Raw genomic sequence first — 16,125 nt, 5'->3', positions numbered from 1 at the left:
AATCTCTCCTGACTTCCAGGATTTTTCAAAGATGATAGCTAAAGGCTCACAAAAGAAAGGTTACTCACCGTAGTAACGGTGGTTCTTCGAGATGTGTCACCGTGGGTGCTCCACATTAGGTGTCGGGCTCGCCCGGCGCCGCAGATCGGATCTTCCAAGCAGTTTCTGCCGGACGGCGCATGCGCCAGTGCGCACCACTCCCCCGCGCGCTCCCGGCCACGTGCGCGATCCGGTCCCCGCCAGTTCCTTGACCAACCGCCTCGGATGCTCCTGCAAAACACTAAACAGAGATCCGGAGCAGGGAGGATGGGCGGGTAGTGGAGCACCCACGGGGACACATCTCGAAGAACCACCGTTACTACGGTGAGTAACCTTTCTTTCTTCTTCGAGTGTCCCCGTGGGTGCTCCACATTAGGTGACTACCCAGCAGTAACCCAAGATAGGAGGTGGGTAATCGGATTATGTGCAGCTTGTCCCCGAGAGGACCGCTGTCGAGAGACGGGTATCCTCTTGGAATACCCTGTGAAGGGTGTAATGTTTGGCGAAGGTGTCACAGGATGACCAGGTCGCCACTCTGCAAATGTCTTTTAGCGCAACGCCCTTGAAAAAGGGCTGTTGATGCTGCCACCGCCCTAGTGGAATGAGCCCTGGGCATGGCCAGGAAAGGAGTCTGTTTGAGTTTGTAGCACATTTTTATGCAAGATACGATGTGCTTCGAGATTCTCTGCGAAGAGAGACATTCTCCTTTTGATTTGGGAGCGATAGAGACTAGGAGTCTATCCGTTCTCTGGAAGGACTTGGTCCTGTCTATATAGAAAGCTAGCGCCCCCTCACGTCCAGGAGGTGTAGGCGCGCCTCTTTGTTAGAGTTATGAGGCTTTGGATAAAACGAGGGTAAACAATAGGTTCGTTAGTATGAAACTCAGAAAGAAACGTTAGGAACAAAGGCTGGATGCAGCCGTATGGTTACCGCCTCCTTGGAAAAAACAGCGCAGGGTGGCATTGCCATAACTGCCGCAAGCTCGCTCACCCTGCGAGCTGACGTGATTGCGAGAAGAAAGATCGTCTTTATCATAAGGAGGCAGAGGGAAACCGTGGCCAAAGGCTCGAACGGTGGTCCCCTTTTCGCATTAAGCACCAGGTCCAAGTTCCACGAAAGTGGAAGCGGTTTCCGAGGTGGGTATAGGTTTACCAGCCCTTTAAGGAACCTGGTAACCATGGGATGGGTGAACACCATGTGCCCTGTCTCTCCGTGTCTGAATGCCAAAAAGGCGGCAAGGTGGACCTTAAACGAGGATAGCGAGAGTCCTCCTCTCTTGAGGTCCAGTAAATACTCTAATATCACAGCCATAGGCACCGAAAAGGGGGGCTAGCTGTTTGGTAGAACACCATGCCGTAAAGCGAGTCCATTTCTGCTTGTAGGTCTTCCTGGTGGAAGTCCTCCTGCTACTTTCTAGGACTTGCTGCACTTCCTCCGTACATGTGCTCTCTAGGGAGCTGAGCCATGGATTAACCACGTTTGTAGTCGCAGGCCTTGGGGGTGCGAATGCACTATGGACCCCTGGGCTTGCGTGAGCAGATCCGGCGCCACCGGAAGGGGCATCGGTGGCCGGTCTGACATGCGCAGGAGTAGGGGGAACCATTGCTGTCGATCCCACGTTGGGACTATCGGGATCATTCAGGCTCCTTCCCTCCTGGCTTTCTGCAACACTTTGTGGATGAGCACTGTGGGAGGGAAAGCGTAAAGCAGGGGGCCCCTCCATGAGATCGCGAAGGCGTCCCTCAGGGACCCCCGTCCCAGTCCTGCCCTGGAGCAGAATCGCGGGCACTTCTTGTTGTGCTAAGTAGCAAACAGGTCTATCTGGGGAAAAACCCCATGCATGAAAAATCGGTTGCAGCAGATCGGGACGGATCTGCCACTCGTGCGTGAGTGCGAAACGCATGCTCAGCTGGTCTGCCTTCACATTGTGAGCGCCTGGGAAGTACGAGGCTTTCAAGGTTATATTGTTGGCGATGCAGCAGTTTCACGACCGGACTGCTTCCGCACATAAGGCACGGGACCGAGCTCCTCCTTGCCGATTTATATAAAACATGGTGGAGGTATTGTCTATACTGATCCCGACTACTTTGCCTTTTATATGGTCTCGAAAGTGTCTGCAGGCGTTGAACACTGCTCTGAGCTCCAGTATATTTGTGTGCAGTGACTGCTCCGTGGAGGACCACAGCCCTTGCGTCACCTCTTCGCCCATGTGTGCTCCCCACCCTATGAGGGAGGCATCTGTAGTAAGAAAAACCAATATGTGTGGTTGGTGGAAGGGTACCCCTGTTAGCAGGTTCTTGGGGTTTACCCACCATTGCAGGGATTTGCGCACCTCTGTTGTGGGCGACGCCACCCTGTGAACAGTGTGTGCTGCCGGGTTGTATACGCTCGCCAGCCAGTGCTGCATGCTGCGCATGTGTAACCTGGCGTTCTGTTCTACGAACGTCACTGCTGCCATGTGGCCCCGCAGCTGTAAGCACGTCAGAACCAGCACCGTAGGGCTGAAGGTGAAGACTTGCACGAGGGAGCCGACAGCCCGAAAGCGAGTCTCTGGTAGATACGCCCTCGCTGTAATAGAATTTATGCGTGCCCCTACGAACTCTATGTCCTGCGTGGGGTCTATCTGTGATTTTGTAAGATTGATAACCAGGCCGAGCGAAGAGAACGTGCCTGCTGTGACGCATATGATGCGTAGTACCTCCTCCTTCGAGCCCCTTTGAGTAGGCAGTCATCCGGATACTGGAATATAAATACCCCCTGTCTGTGCAGGTAGGCTGACACCACTGTCAAGGGCTTGGTGAAGACTCTGGGGGCCGAGGAGAGGCCAAACGGTAGGACCTTGTATTGAAAATGTTCTTTGCCTACCATGAAAAACCAGAGGAATCATAGGTGAGTCGGATGAATAGTTATGTGAAAATACGCGTCTTATAAGTCGAGGGCTGCGAACCAATCTCCATCGTCTAGTGCCGTAAGGATGGAGGCGATTGTGATCATCCGAAAGCGTTGCTTGCGCAGGTACCGGTTGAGGCCTCAAAAATCTAAGATGGACCTCCCGCCTCCTGTCTTTTTCCCCGTGAGGAAATACCTCGGGTAGAACCCTCTCCCTTGCAGTTGCTCCGGCACTCTTTCCACTGCCCCTATGAGCATGAGATGGTCTACCTCCTGCTTGAGCCTCGCTACGTGGGAGGCCTCCTGGAGGTGGGGCCTGGGTGGAGGTCATGGCGGTGGGAGCGACTGGAAGGGGATGGCGTACCCCGTGGCTATGATCTCCAGCACCCATTTGTCTGTGGTGATCCTTTGCCACTGGTTATAGAATGGTCGGAGGCGATGGTGGAATAACCGCTTCGGATGACCTTGCGATGGTAGTGATGGCGCAGCCCTGGATCTGTGTGTCAAACTTGTGGCCTTTGGCCCTGCCCCGAGGACGCACGGCTGTGTTGGGAACGACGCCTGGGAGTTCTATACTGCTGGTGCTGTTGGTGTCGCCCTTGCTCGTAACACCTGTGGTACTGGGGACGCTGTTGCTGAGTGCGCAACATCCAGGGCGATCTGAACTCCCGTCCTCGAGGCCACATAGCCTTCTTGCATGATGGCCTTGAGCACTGGTTTCTTGCCCTCTGGAAGCGAGTCCATGAGGGAGGTTAACCTAATGTGGTTATCGAAATTATGGTTCGCTAGATGCGCTGCGTAATTTGCCATTGGCAACAGTAGAGTGGAGGAGGAGTAGACCTTTCTGCCCAACAGCTCTAGCTTTTTGGCATGTTTGTCTGTTCCCCCACATTGCGACGACTCCACCACCAAGGAATTTGGTTGTGGGTGGCTGAACAGGAACTCCGTGCCCTTTGTCGGAACGAAGTTTTTTTTTTTTTTCTCCGCTCTTTTGTGGACAGGCGGAATAGTCGCAGGAGTCTGCCATATCATAGTGGCAGACTCCAAGATTGCGTCATCAAGCGGTATTGCTATTTTGGAGGAGGCCGGAGGTCTCAGATTTTTGAGGAGCTTATTGTGTTTCTCTTGCACCTTAGCTGTCTGGATGCCTTGCGTGAAGGCCACCCTCCTAAAACAGCTCTTGGAACTGTTTGAGATCGTCCGGAGGATGGACGTCCCCCGGGGCCGTAGCCTCATCCGGGGAGGAGAGCGAGGAACCGCTGGGGTACGTCTCTCTGGACCCTTCCGGTTCCTGCTGGTGATGGTACACCCTCTCACTAGAGGTTTGCGAGGGAAAATCTCAGGGTTCCATAACCAGTCCCCCCTGAGATGCTTGAGTCTCTGTCCCCGGTCGTAATTGCCCTTGGGGGTACGAGATCGTTTGTGGGGATCTTTCCCTAGTAGATAGCTGATGGTGTCTATGCCCCGCGTGGTAGGGGCGACCATGGCAGTATAGGCACTGTTCTTGGGAAGGTCTGGAGAGAGTGATTTTGCATAATAGTCCAGCGGTTCAAACCCCAGGAAAGGTGAAGGTGGTCCCAGCCAGGGTGAGGCTGGTTGCAAAAAATGGAGAAGGGGGCTCCGGGTAGGCTAGGGGGGACCCCTGCCTTCTGGTTGGAGTCTGCAACATAAGCGGAGGGCTGTGAGAAAGCAACTCCACAGCCCTGTCCGGAGAGGGGCTGCAATGCCTCCTCTTGTGTGCAGCCTTCCCCCTCCCTTGAGGAGGTAACTCCGCCCCCTGATGTACAGGGGATCCCGGCCCCGTCCGCACCGAGCTCGGCACGCTCGAGGGCGGTGCCGCAGGAGCCGTGTCCTCCCGTGCCTGCAGGCTGCGTGCCTGCGCGCTCTGCACCGCAGGTTCCCCGGGGGTCGGTGCCGCTGCCTGCAGTGCCGCCGGTACCGGCGCTTGTTTAGCCGCCACCCTGCCTGCGGTGCGGGGCGGCTGGCTGATTATCGGAGGCTCAGCCGCTTCCATGTGGCTCTCCGTGCCGCCGCCGATCAGCTGTTGCTGCGGCTGGGGGCTGCTCGCTCCTCCCGTCCCGCTCGCTATTGTTGCCAGCAGGGATCGGGCTGGGGAGACTTTCCTCCGTTTTTGGGCTGATGGGGTGAGGGAGGCAGCTTTCCTTTGATGGGCCCCGGAGGGTCCCTCCTGCTGCGGCCGCTCCGGCACCTCTGGCTGGAGGGCCTTATGAAAAGCAGTTTTAAGCCGCCGCCCTGCCTTCGGTGCGGGGCGGCTGGCTGATTATCGGAGGCTGAGCCGCTTCCACGTGGCTCTCCGTGCCGCCGCGGATCAGCTGTTGCTGCGGCTGGGGGCTGCTCGCTCCTCCCATCCCGCTCGCTGTTGCTGCCGGCAGGGATCGGGTTGGGGAGACTTTCCTCCATTTTTGCGCTGATGGAGTGAGGGAGGCAGCTTTCTTTTTATGGGCCCCGGAGGGTCCCTCCTGCTGCGGCCGCTCCGGCACGTCTGGCTGGAGGGCCTTATCCAAAGCAGCATTTTAAGCCGCATCTCCCTGTCTCTCCTTAATCGCCTCTGGGCAGGACTCACGTTTTTTTAAATCCTGAAGAGGACATTGTTGGTGAGTCTTTCAGTTGTTAAGTGGGTACTTAGCACCTTCCCTGTGCTGTTTTCCCCGTCCAATGGCCTGCCTCAGCAGGAGGGCTGACGGCCCGATGCTCCTGGCCTCCGGCGCTTGTTACTGGGACTGGATTGAAGCTGTCCCGCTTGTAGTTTGTTTGTTGTTTTGGTTTTTTGTTTTGGTTTTTTGTTGTTTTTTTTTTGAAAAATAACAACCGGCTAACTTGCAGTAGCCTAAGTACTTGAAAAACTTTAAAGAAAAGCAGTTAAAGTCATTGAATACGCTACTTGGCCTTAGCCTAGTTCGGATTCTGTCTGCAGCCGACGGCGGTTAAGAGGAACTGGCGGGGACCGGATCGCGCACGTGGCCGGGAGCGCGCGGGGGAGTGGCGCGCACTGGCGCATGCGCGGTCCGGCAGAAACTGCTTGGAAGATCCGATCTGCGGCGCCGGGCGAGCCCGACACCTAATGTGGAGCACCCACGGGGACACTCGAAGAAGAACCTCCTTTATCAGCTCCTTAAGTATTCTAGGATGCATTTCATCAGGCCCTGGTGACTTGAAGATATCTAATTTTTCTAAGTAATTTCTGACTTGTTCTTTATGTATTTTTATCCTCTAAACCTACTCCCTTCTCACTAGCATGCATTATGTTAGGCATTTCTGCATTGGCCTTCTTGGTGAAGACCGAAACAAATAAGTGATTAAGCACCTCTGCCATTTCCAAGGTTCCTGATATTGTTTCTCCCTCCTCACTGAGTAGTGGGCCTACCCTGTTCTTGGTCTTCCTCTTGCTTCTAATATATTTACAGAGTGACTTCTTGTGCCCTTTATGTCTCTAGCTTATTTGAGTTCATTCTGTGCCCTTCTAAGCTTGCTCCTGCATATACACATTGTTTGCTTATATAAATCTTTTGTAATTTCTCAAACTTTCCACTTTTTAGACTATTCGTTTTCATTTTGAGATCATGCAAGATCTCCTGGCTAAGCCAAGGTGGTCTTTTACCATACTTTCTAGCTTTCCTATGCAGTGATATAGTTTGCTTTTGGGGCCTTAATAATGTCCCTTTAAAAAACTGCCAACTCACCTCAGTTGTTTTTTTCTCTTAATCTTGCTTCCCATGGGACCTTACCTACCAGCTCTCTGAGTTCACCAAAATTTGCCTTCCTGAAATCCGGTGTGTCTATTTTGCTGTTCTTCCTTTCACTGTTGCTTGGAATAATGAACTCTATGATGTTATGGTCACTTTCTCCCAAGATACCTTTCACTTTCAAATTCTCAACAAGTTCCTCCCTATTTGTTAAAATCAAATCTAGAACTGCATCCCCCCAGTAGCTTTTTCTACCTTCTGAAATAAACAATTGTCATCCACACAGTCCAAAAGCTTTCTGGATATTCTGTGCCTCGCTGTGTTAGCTTCCGAACATATGTCTGGATAGTTGAAGTCCCCCATAATCACCAAGTCCTGTATTTTGGATAATTTTGTTAATTGTTTAGAGAAAGTCTCATCCACCTCTTCTACCCAGGTAGGTGGTCTGTAGTAGACTCCTATCACAACATCACCCCAACCTTAAACATAGTTTATTTTTACTAAAAAAAAATTAAAATTTGGAAAATTTCAGTCATCTCTAGCTGTAACAAAGATGCAATTCCAAACAAAAGTACTGTGACTGAGTATAATTTGGAAAGCTACTAGCAAACTATTAACATTATTTCCCTAAGTTTCCCTTATGTTAAATTCCTTTAAAAAGTCAAGTTCTGGCATATGAGTTTAGCTTAATAGCTGCACAATAATCAACAAGACCAGAATTCAGAAGACAACTAAGCCCACAAAAGCTTTGTCAGAGTCATTCTACTTTGATTACTGGAACTGCAGTGCATCATATAACAACATGATTTGTCACTATTTCCCAAAACAAAGATGTTGACGGCAAACTGAGGGGAGGGAGGGAAGAGGAGTACTGATATACAGCGAGAATTTTAAAAATAATTATTGCAAGATTCTTAATCCTGCAGCATCGAAATGATGGAATAGGTCATTCATTTAGCTTCACGGTTGACAAAAATAATAAATTCATTCAACAATTCAATAGTAATATAGGACATTTCAGATATAGTTCTATAAAGTGAAAGAGTGAAACATCTAGCGAAAGAATATTTCAGTTACTGAGGTAGTGTTTGGATACTTGTTACTGGAGAGTAACTTTCAGATGAAAGCTGCTTTGTTATCGATTTTAAAGTAAGCATTCTGTATTACTTTCAAACCTCAAGCTAAAATATGTATACAGTACTTTGTGGAAAAATACAAGTAATATACTGTGTATATAAATACACCCACACCAGTGTGCGTCTGGTTTGGGTTTTGCTTAAACAGTGTGTGTACACTATAGCCTAATGGACAGAGCATCAGAATGGGAGCAGGAGATTTGGGTTCTATTCCCAGTTTTGCCACTGGCCTGTTGAGTGCCCTTAGGCAATCATCATCTCACTGCTCTGTCCCTTAATTTCTATTTGTACAAAATGGAGACAATGACACTTGTCTTTTTTGTAAAACACTTTCAGATTTATTGAAGTGAAGCACTAAATAACAGCTAAGGATTAGTACAGTATATGAGGATTGTTTTGTTTCATGTACGTTTGTGTTGGAATGAAGCAACCATTTTAATGCTGCACAATTATTTAAGGATGAATTATCAATCACAGAAAAGGGGTAATTCAGGAATGTGAAAACGTATTTCCTTATTTTAAGATATGGTTTAGAGACATTTTTTCCTGCTCTTTCAAAAAAAAAAAAAGCAAAGCCAATGAGATCATTAATGGATAGAAGTGATCAAGAACTCAATTTTACATCTCACCCCATGTTTTTTCCTTGGAGGTCTACATTCAAGTACTGACCAAGTAGGGCCCTATTTAACTTTCAAGAGCTGATGAGATCACAGTAAAGGTTGTATAACCTTGGCTACAGATTTTGTTGCACTAAACAATTAGAAGACTATTCAACAGTCTGAATCTGGCTATTTCAGCAGCCTAACAGATTAAGTTTACTCACTGAAGCAAGAGACACAAACCTGGCCTCCAATCTGTCTTCAGTGAGCCACTATTTCCATACGCTACTTGTATTGTTAATTTTTGTCCCTCAACTTGGTCCTTGCGGTCAGTGCTCTAATATATGCATTCAAACACCTTCATCAATTGTTCACAGATTCTTTAGTTACAAACTACTGGTCACATTAAAACTAGTATTACGAATAAAAAGGTGACATCTTATCAGGTGTCCACAGGGAATATAATTCACCAACATAGGACAGTCTATCAAAAATTGTAGGTCATGCGAGCTCACTCATCTTTCTACTCTCAGACTCATGAGGAAGTGATGATGTAGCTAGAATTACTACTACCCAAGCTTGATGGTAACCCCAAATCTACAAAAGAATGTGTGCCGCTTTTTATTTTACTTTATGCATGGTGATTTGACTTTGGCTTGCTTTTGTGTAATGTGCTTGGATTGTTTCTTTAACTTATTTACTTTCATTATGGTAGTGAGCCAAATTCAGGTTTCAATTATACTAGTATGCTGCTCATTCTGGATGTACACCAACACAAGAAAATAGAATACAGTCTAGCCCTTTAACACATGAGCATCAGAGCTGCACTGATATATACCTACCTCCCTTTGATCCTTCCTGGAGAGCTTGGATTTGAACTGCTGCTGGCATTGCTTACAGTTTCCATTCGTGAAGATTTGGACTGAGACTGTTTGCCTGCTGCTGAAAGAGGTTTATTAACTGCTCCAAGAACATTGGCTGCTTTGGGCTAAAATTAAAAAAAAGAAAAATAAACCTACTTTAACCTACCTATTTAGTACGTTACACACCTAGTCTGAAATAACATGTACTAAGTTTAAAATGTTTGCCATGCAACCTGCATGCATTCTATTAACACCATTGCCTTGTTTTAAATTATTAAAACACATTTTACTTAAACACCAAAAATAAAGACATCAAAATAACAACTGAAGCAACACGGAAGGTGGCAGAGACTAATTTCTATGAGGAAAAAATAGGTGCAGAAGCAAAACATTTTGGGATGAAGTCCTGACTCTATGAAAATAAATGGGATTTTTGCTACTTACTTCAATTAAATTAGGATTTTACTCTGGTAGCCAAAATATCCAAACATGGATGGACCCTACCTTAGCACATGAATAAAGAGTAGTCTGATTCACAGGTAAAGAGTACCTTCAGCTTCCAATGACTTTAATGTTAGCTTAAGAGGTTAAGTCACTCTCAGTATCAAGTCACATACTCAGATGTCTAACAAGAAAGACAAATTTGAAAACTTGCTAGAGATCATACATATAAAAGAAAAAGACTTGTTACTCACCTTGTAAACAAACTGGAGTGTTTTTTGGGATGTGTTCTCCTGTGGATGTTCCACTTTGGGTGGTGGTGCATCCCAGCACCAATTTGAGATTTAAGCATTCATGCGGGTCATGCTTGTGTAGTTGGTGTCTCACGGCGCCAATGGCATCTAATTTAGTGTGTGCATGACCTGAGCCCTCCAGTTCCTTCTCTACCACAGGTCCCTACTGTGAACTCAAAAGTAGGAAGTAAGAGGGCAAGTAGTGGACCACCCACAGGACACACATCTCAAAGAACTCCAGTTACCGTACATGGTGAGTAACCTCTCTTTCAAGTGGTGCCCCTGTGGGTTCTCCATTTCAGGAGACTGTAGAGCAGTGCCCCTCTGAGTGCTGGAGGAGTTTTGCATTCAGTTGAGTCAATGAGGTAAGTACTGCAAGGCCGACTATGGCATCAGCTCTGGAGTTGTTTTTGACTGAACACTGTTTCACAAGCATGTGTACAGAGGCCCAAATAGCTGCTTTACAGATTTCTAGTAATGGAACATTATTAAGGAACGCTATGGAGGTAGACATGGTCATACTGGAGTGCACACTAATGTGGTCTGTAGGGTTAATATTCCTTATCTGATAATCTGTTTGAATACATGTGGAAATCCATTCTGATAGTCTCCGACTGAATAAAACATCTCACTTCAAATGCTCAGTAATAGATATTATGTCAAGGATTTATGGAAGGATCTTGCTCTTTTGCGGCAAAATGTTAGAGCCTTTCTCACATCTAGAATGTGTAAAGCAGCCTCTGTCTGGTTGTCATCAGGCTTAAGGTAAAATGTCGGGAGGTGAATGGGTTGATTCACGTAAATGTAACTCAGTATAAATTTTGGAAGTAGGAAAAATGTCCTAAAAATGTTGTGTGTGGGAATCAGCTAAGAGCCCCTCTATCTCACTAACCCTTCTGGCCATAGTAATGGAGACCAGAAATATTATTTCCATTGATAAATGGAATAATGAACTGGTGGGAAAGGGATATTTAAGAGATGTTGAGAAAGGTTCTGGAGTTGGGCGTGCACACTGAAATTCCATCAATCTTTTTATGGAATGCTGAAATAGCCACATGAGGGATTCAGATTGAACTCATTGTTAAACCAGTGTTTTTCAGCTTCAATAATTATTCTAAGGTCAGTGGTAATAGTGCTGATTTGCTTGAGTGTCTTCCTTGACATCAGGCACAGAACCTTTTCCATTTTAGAAAGTAAGCATGCTCATAGTCAACGTCTTGCTGTTCAGTAACACTTTTCACTTGTTCCGAGCAGGTTATCTCATCACAATGCAACCATCCAGGAGCCAGGCCTGCAGGCGGAGTATTTCCAAGGTTCAGATAAAAGTGTGGCCACAGTACTGAAACAGTAGATCCAGCCGGTGAGGAATGTTGCGTAGTGTCCCTACAGCTCTTCCTTGCTCAAGAATCTTGTCATGTCTTGGAGGTGGTGAGCACCGATAGACTGTGTGTGGAGGCTCTTAACACTGAGAATGTGTGAGTGCAGTGGTGACACAAAATTTCTAAGTCTCTGGCACAGCAGAGACTGTGGCATTGCCATTTGCTGAGAGTGCAGTATTGCAAATGCCTTCCCTGAATGTAAGAGTTGGTGTTGACTGCCGTCGGCATGGAGTGATCAGTGCTCGCTATCAGTTCTGCCTGAGTATGCAATATCATGGCAGGAGTCACAGTGATTTAAACCTGGGGACTCTGGCATCTTGACATCAATGATCCCTTAAAGGGATGTTCTCCAATGGACTAACAAAAAGGTAAAAAAAAAAATTTTTTTCTACTAATTGTACTTCTCTAACAAGTCTCTAAAGGGGTATTTTCTAAGCACCAAAGCTCTGTCCACAGTGGAGGATAGTTGAGAAGGAAAAGGAGGTCTTGAGTGGTGCATGTATTAAATAAGATACCATTGACACTGCTACCTTAAATCTCCAGCGACATCAGGACATGACGTCACTTGAAGTGAAGCCCTCACAGGAACAGCGCTCGAAGAAGAGTAGAACTATTCTTACTCTCTTATGGATGACAGTATAATCCATTATTTACTTTTTCATTGTAGGACTGTTTAATATTAAATTATACCCTGACACTAGCTGACTATGCTGAACAATGAAGTTGCGTAACATACATGCTTTACCAAACACAAGTTAGTTTTCAGTGATTCTGTAGACAGAACATCTCTCTTACAGAGGTGCTCATTGTGTCTCTAAAGATAAGACTGAAAACCTGATTACCAAATTTTTGTTTTCCCATGTAGATATTTCTAGACTATGATCAAGTTATTCCTGAAACATTAGATTTTCCCTAATCCATCACTACAGAATGTGTTTTCTAATCCTTTAGTCATTTCTGAACCCTCTCCAATTCATCAGCATCCCTCTGGTGAGAAAGAATACAGTATTCGTGATGTATCGGTATCAAATTCAAAACTTGAGGTTCCCCCATATCTTTTCTTAATATCATTGCCATTCTTTATAATTCACACTTAATACAGTTTTAGTCTACTATACTGTCTTTAGAAATATAACATTGCTCAAGAAGAGCATTTTACAAGTTTGCAAAACTTTGTACTACCAGGAGACAACCAACTTAATCTGTTGTGTGTTCTCTCTTTCCTCTAGGTTCTGTCCCTTTTTTGTGGGATTTGAGTTTGTTTTTAAGGAGCCTAAGCCCTTGGGACAGGGACCATGCCTTCCTTTGTGCTTGTGCAAGGGTTGGCCTATTGGGAGATTTTAGTTGGAAAAAACAGATCGGTAATAATTAAGAAAAAACAAAACAAAACCACACACACCTTTCCAGGAGTGAAAAAAGATTTCATTTCCGGAGGGAGATAATTTTTGGTGTTACTAAAATTCTGCAAGCAAGAGAATAAAGAAAAGAAATATCAATCAATAAATGAAATACAAAAACAATGTTTATGAGGTGGTACTGAATTAAAAAAACTGATTTTTTTCAAACCATTTACGTTTTTTAAACGCTAAATCTGAACATTTAAGATAGCACATGTGCACTGACTTGAGATATTAGGATCATAAGTAAAAAAAAGATGTAAATTACAAGAACTCTATGTTAATAAAACAAATGAAAACAATCTGTTTAAATCTTTAATGCAATTTAATTTGAAAACACCCAACTCCCAAATTATACCTTGTCAGGTTGCGTAAAGTATCGAGCTGGAAGTACCGGGTCTTTAGGGGATTCCAAACTGTATGTTGTACTCTTTGACATAATGATATTCATTGCTACATCACAAACTGTGTAGAGTTTCTGTTACCAAAAACAAAAAAAAACAAAAAACCCATACATTTTTAAAAAACACTTGGAAAGCACTTTTAATTTTGACTGTAACAAATATAGGTTCATTTGAAACTTTTAGCTCTGATGTGCCATATTCCAAGTCCAAAGTGTTTCTTTGCTACCTAAACAGTCATTCTCTGATCAAAGAAAGCTGTTTCTCGTAGTTTCTCTACTTTAGAAAGCTGTACATTTTAAGATTAAAATAGTACAGTTAAATGTAATTTCTGAAAAATATTCAACCTACCTACACTAATTAGTCTTTTTTTTGTAAACAGGCACTTAACAGCACTCCATTAATGTACCCATGGACTTCAGTAACTGGGGCGATTTTTCATGAGGACGGAACAAGGTACTTCCCTGACACCAGAGTGTGTCGCAGCCCAATTCCAAGTTGTCACTTGTAAGCACAAAAACCCTAAAGCTCTTCAGAGAAGTGATGGGGGATGCTTAAAAGGATGAACTATTTCCACTTGAACCTTAAAAAACTTTCAACCTGCAGCATATAACCACCATTGGAAATGTGTAAGAAACTAAAACAGGGGGTTTTTTTGACTGAGTTAGGAAACCTTAAAATACAAGAATCATAACTAACTCAGCCTATAATACAATGGTGGGCAACCTGAGACCAATGTGCTGCCACATGCAGCCACTGGGATTGTGTGTGTGGTTCATGAGACATTTTGTTTACCCTTGGCAGGGTAGTCACACTTTACTGGTTTCTGTCTGCATTGTTTTTTCCCCTACTAGCATTACTAAAGTGACACACACAAAAATACAAGGTATGCCTCTGCACTGGACAGGGTAAGGAGGAAGAAAATAGTATGAGACATCGGATACCAATGGGTGCGGAGCCCATGGTGATTGATGCTAATGATGTGCAGTGAGATGTGTATTGATTGAGCACATGAACTGTGAGAGTTGTGCACTCCCCTTGGCATCCTATCAGGGTGCTGCTATGATTCCTTGGCACACCCCACAAATTCTAGACACGAAAGTGCAGTTAGCAGAACTACTTTAACTCAGGAGACTACCTTGGTCATGACAATCTTGTGGCCCACTGAGATGGAGGAGGGCCACTTATGCAGCCCATTCACCACCCTAGATTACCCATCACTTCTATGTGTCTGTAGTACGTTTGGTGCTATTATAATGTTAATAATAAACATGATCTGGGAAATGTATGTAGTATATAATATATATATTATTCCCACACACAAAAGGCATCTTGTCACTGTAATAGTTGCCGCGTACAACATCCACTCTCAACCAAATTCCTTGTAAGTTATGTCTCGTTAAAAGTTGAACTTACTTTACTATCTATATTTCACATTAACTATTCTGTGACAGACCCAACCAATCCAAATTCCAACAGACAGAATAATCTAACCATTTCCTGTAACTCTCACTCTAACACAAAACCTTAATATTGACCTCACACTTTCTCTCATATACGTAACTCATCATGCAACTAATTAATGCACATCTGCACTACATAACCAGGAACATTAAACTGTTTGCATTGTACGAAGAGTATCAAGTCAAAATACGGGGAGGATGAAATCCCATTTCAAATTATAATCCAGAGGGTGCACAGGATACATTTAGGACTGTATACCTATCCCCAGTATATCAGAGCTCTCCCACTGTATCAAATGGAAATATTTACAAAACCAAGGGTAGAGGCTGGTTTTATGTAATACCTAAATTTGTAGTTTGCAGTTATTTGTTTGGTGACACACACTGGCTACATGAGGTTACTTTCCACATCCTTCTTCAATCCAGCCATTAAAATTATAAAGTTAATATTAAATTTTCAAGTGTCTTTAGGCAAATAGTCTCAGAGGGGTACCCACGTTAGTCTTTAAGGTGCTACAGGGCAGACTAACAAATTTTTTATTAGGCAATGAGCTTTTGTGTGTAAGACTGAAGAAGTGGATCTTACCCATGAAAGCTCATTACCTGATAAATTTGTTGGTCTTTGAGCTACTTTAGGACTGCTTATCATTAGGCAAGAGAGGTAATATCCCAAATGAGATTATGGGGTGAACGGGAACCTGTAATTCTATCGCTGTGTTAAGCTATCTGCAGTAAAACAAAAATGAAATCAGTATACCATCAGTTCATCTGGAAAGTGAGGTATGTGGCTTTTTTTTGCACAAACATTAGGGTTAAAAACATTTAAGGAGAAAATAAAAAAGCTCACATTCTTCAGAATCTGAATATGTTATGTGATTTACACAAATACATGATGCAATCCAAATATTTGACATCTATTATATTAAAACAAGAAAGAAAAACTGGTGTGCACATTTTTAGAAAATAAATATTCAAAAAACTGTTTATGGGTATCACACTGCAATTGTTGAACACTGTTGTAAAACAGAAAAGCAACAAATTATTGATCTTAACCCTAACTTGCCAGAACTTAAAACTTTTAAACCTGTCAAAGTATTTATGCATACTTAAAGAAAGTGGTTTCCTGAGATTTTTAAAAGAAAAATAAAAGGCTCCTGACAATTTCAACTAGCTTCTAAAGAATACAGGCACCTACTGGATCCAAGTAAAGTAACAAGACAGTTAACCTAAAGTAAGTTTTTTATTCTAGTGTACAGAACATCTATTGCCTACTAGATATAATTCTACTGAGAAATATACATATTTTAAAAGAGAGGTGCAAAAATGCTTCTGTTTCATGACACTGGAATAAAACAAATTTCACTAAGAGTACGCCTACACTGTGAACTAACTTCAAAGTAGTCATCAGAGAGTCTACACATATTTTCCCTTACTTGAAAGTAGGGAGCCCAACTTCAAAGTCCTTATTCCATGCCCAGGAATGGAATAGTGCCCAACTTTGAAGTTTAATTTCAAAGTAGG

At 44.4% G+C, this 16,125-nt stretch overlaps 1 protein-coding gene across 3 annotated transcripts in view; it reads right to left on the bottom strand.

Moving 5' to 3' along the window:
- The window catches only part of PDS5B (PDS5 cohesin associated factor B), a 312,170-nt gene that overhangs the window by 50,212 nt on the left and 245,833 nt on the right, over window positions 1-16,125 (bottom strand). For all 3 annotated transcript variants that reach the window (XM_074986372.1, XM_074986368.1, XM_074986369.1), the window contains exons 28-30: window positions 13,099-13,218; window positions 12,743-12,805; window positions 9,210-9,355 (exon numbers count right to left, since the gene is read on the bottom strand). In XM_074986372.1, coding sequence (XP_074842473.1) covers window positions 9,210-9,355; window positions 12,743-12,805; window positions 13,099-13,218 — 329 coding nt within the window. The remainder of the gene's footprint in view (window positions 1-9,209; window positions 9,356-12,742; window positions 12,806-13,098; window positions 13,219-16,125) is intronic.

Source organism: Carettochelys insculpta, chromosome 1, assembly GCF_033958435.1.
Source record: "Carettochelys insculpta isolate YL-2023 chromosome 1, ASM3395843v1, whole genome shotgun sequence".
In the NCBI taxonomy this organism is placed as follows: Eukaryota; Metazoa; Chordata; order Testudines; family Carettochelyidae; genus Carettochelys; species Carettochelys insculpta.
Note: the sequence above shows the minus strand (reverse complement) of the source record. Positions and strands in the feature narration are given on the sequence as shown.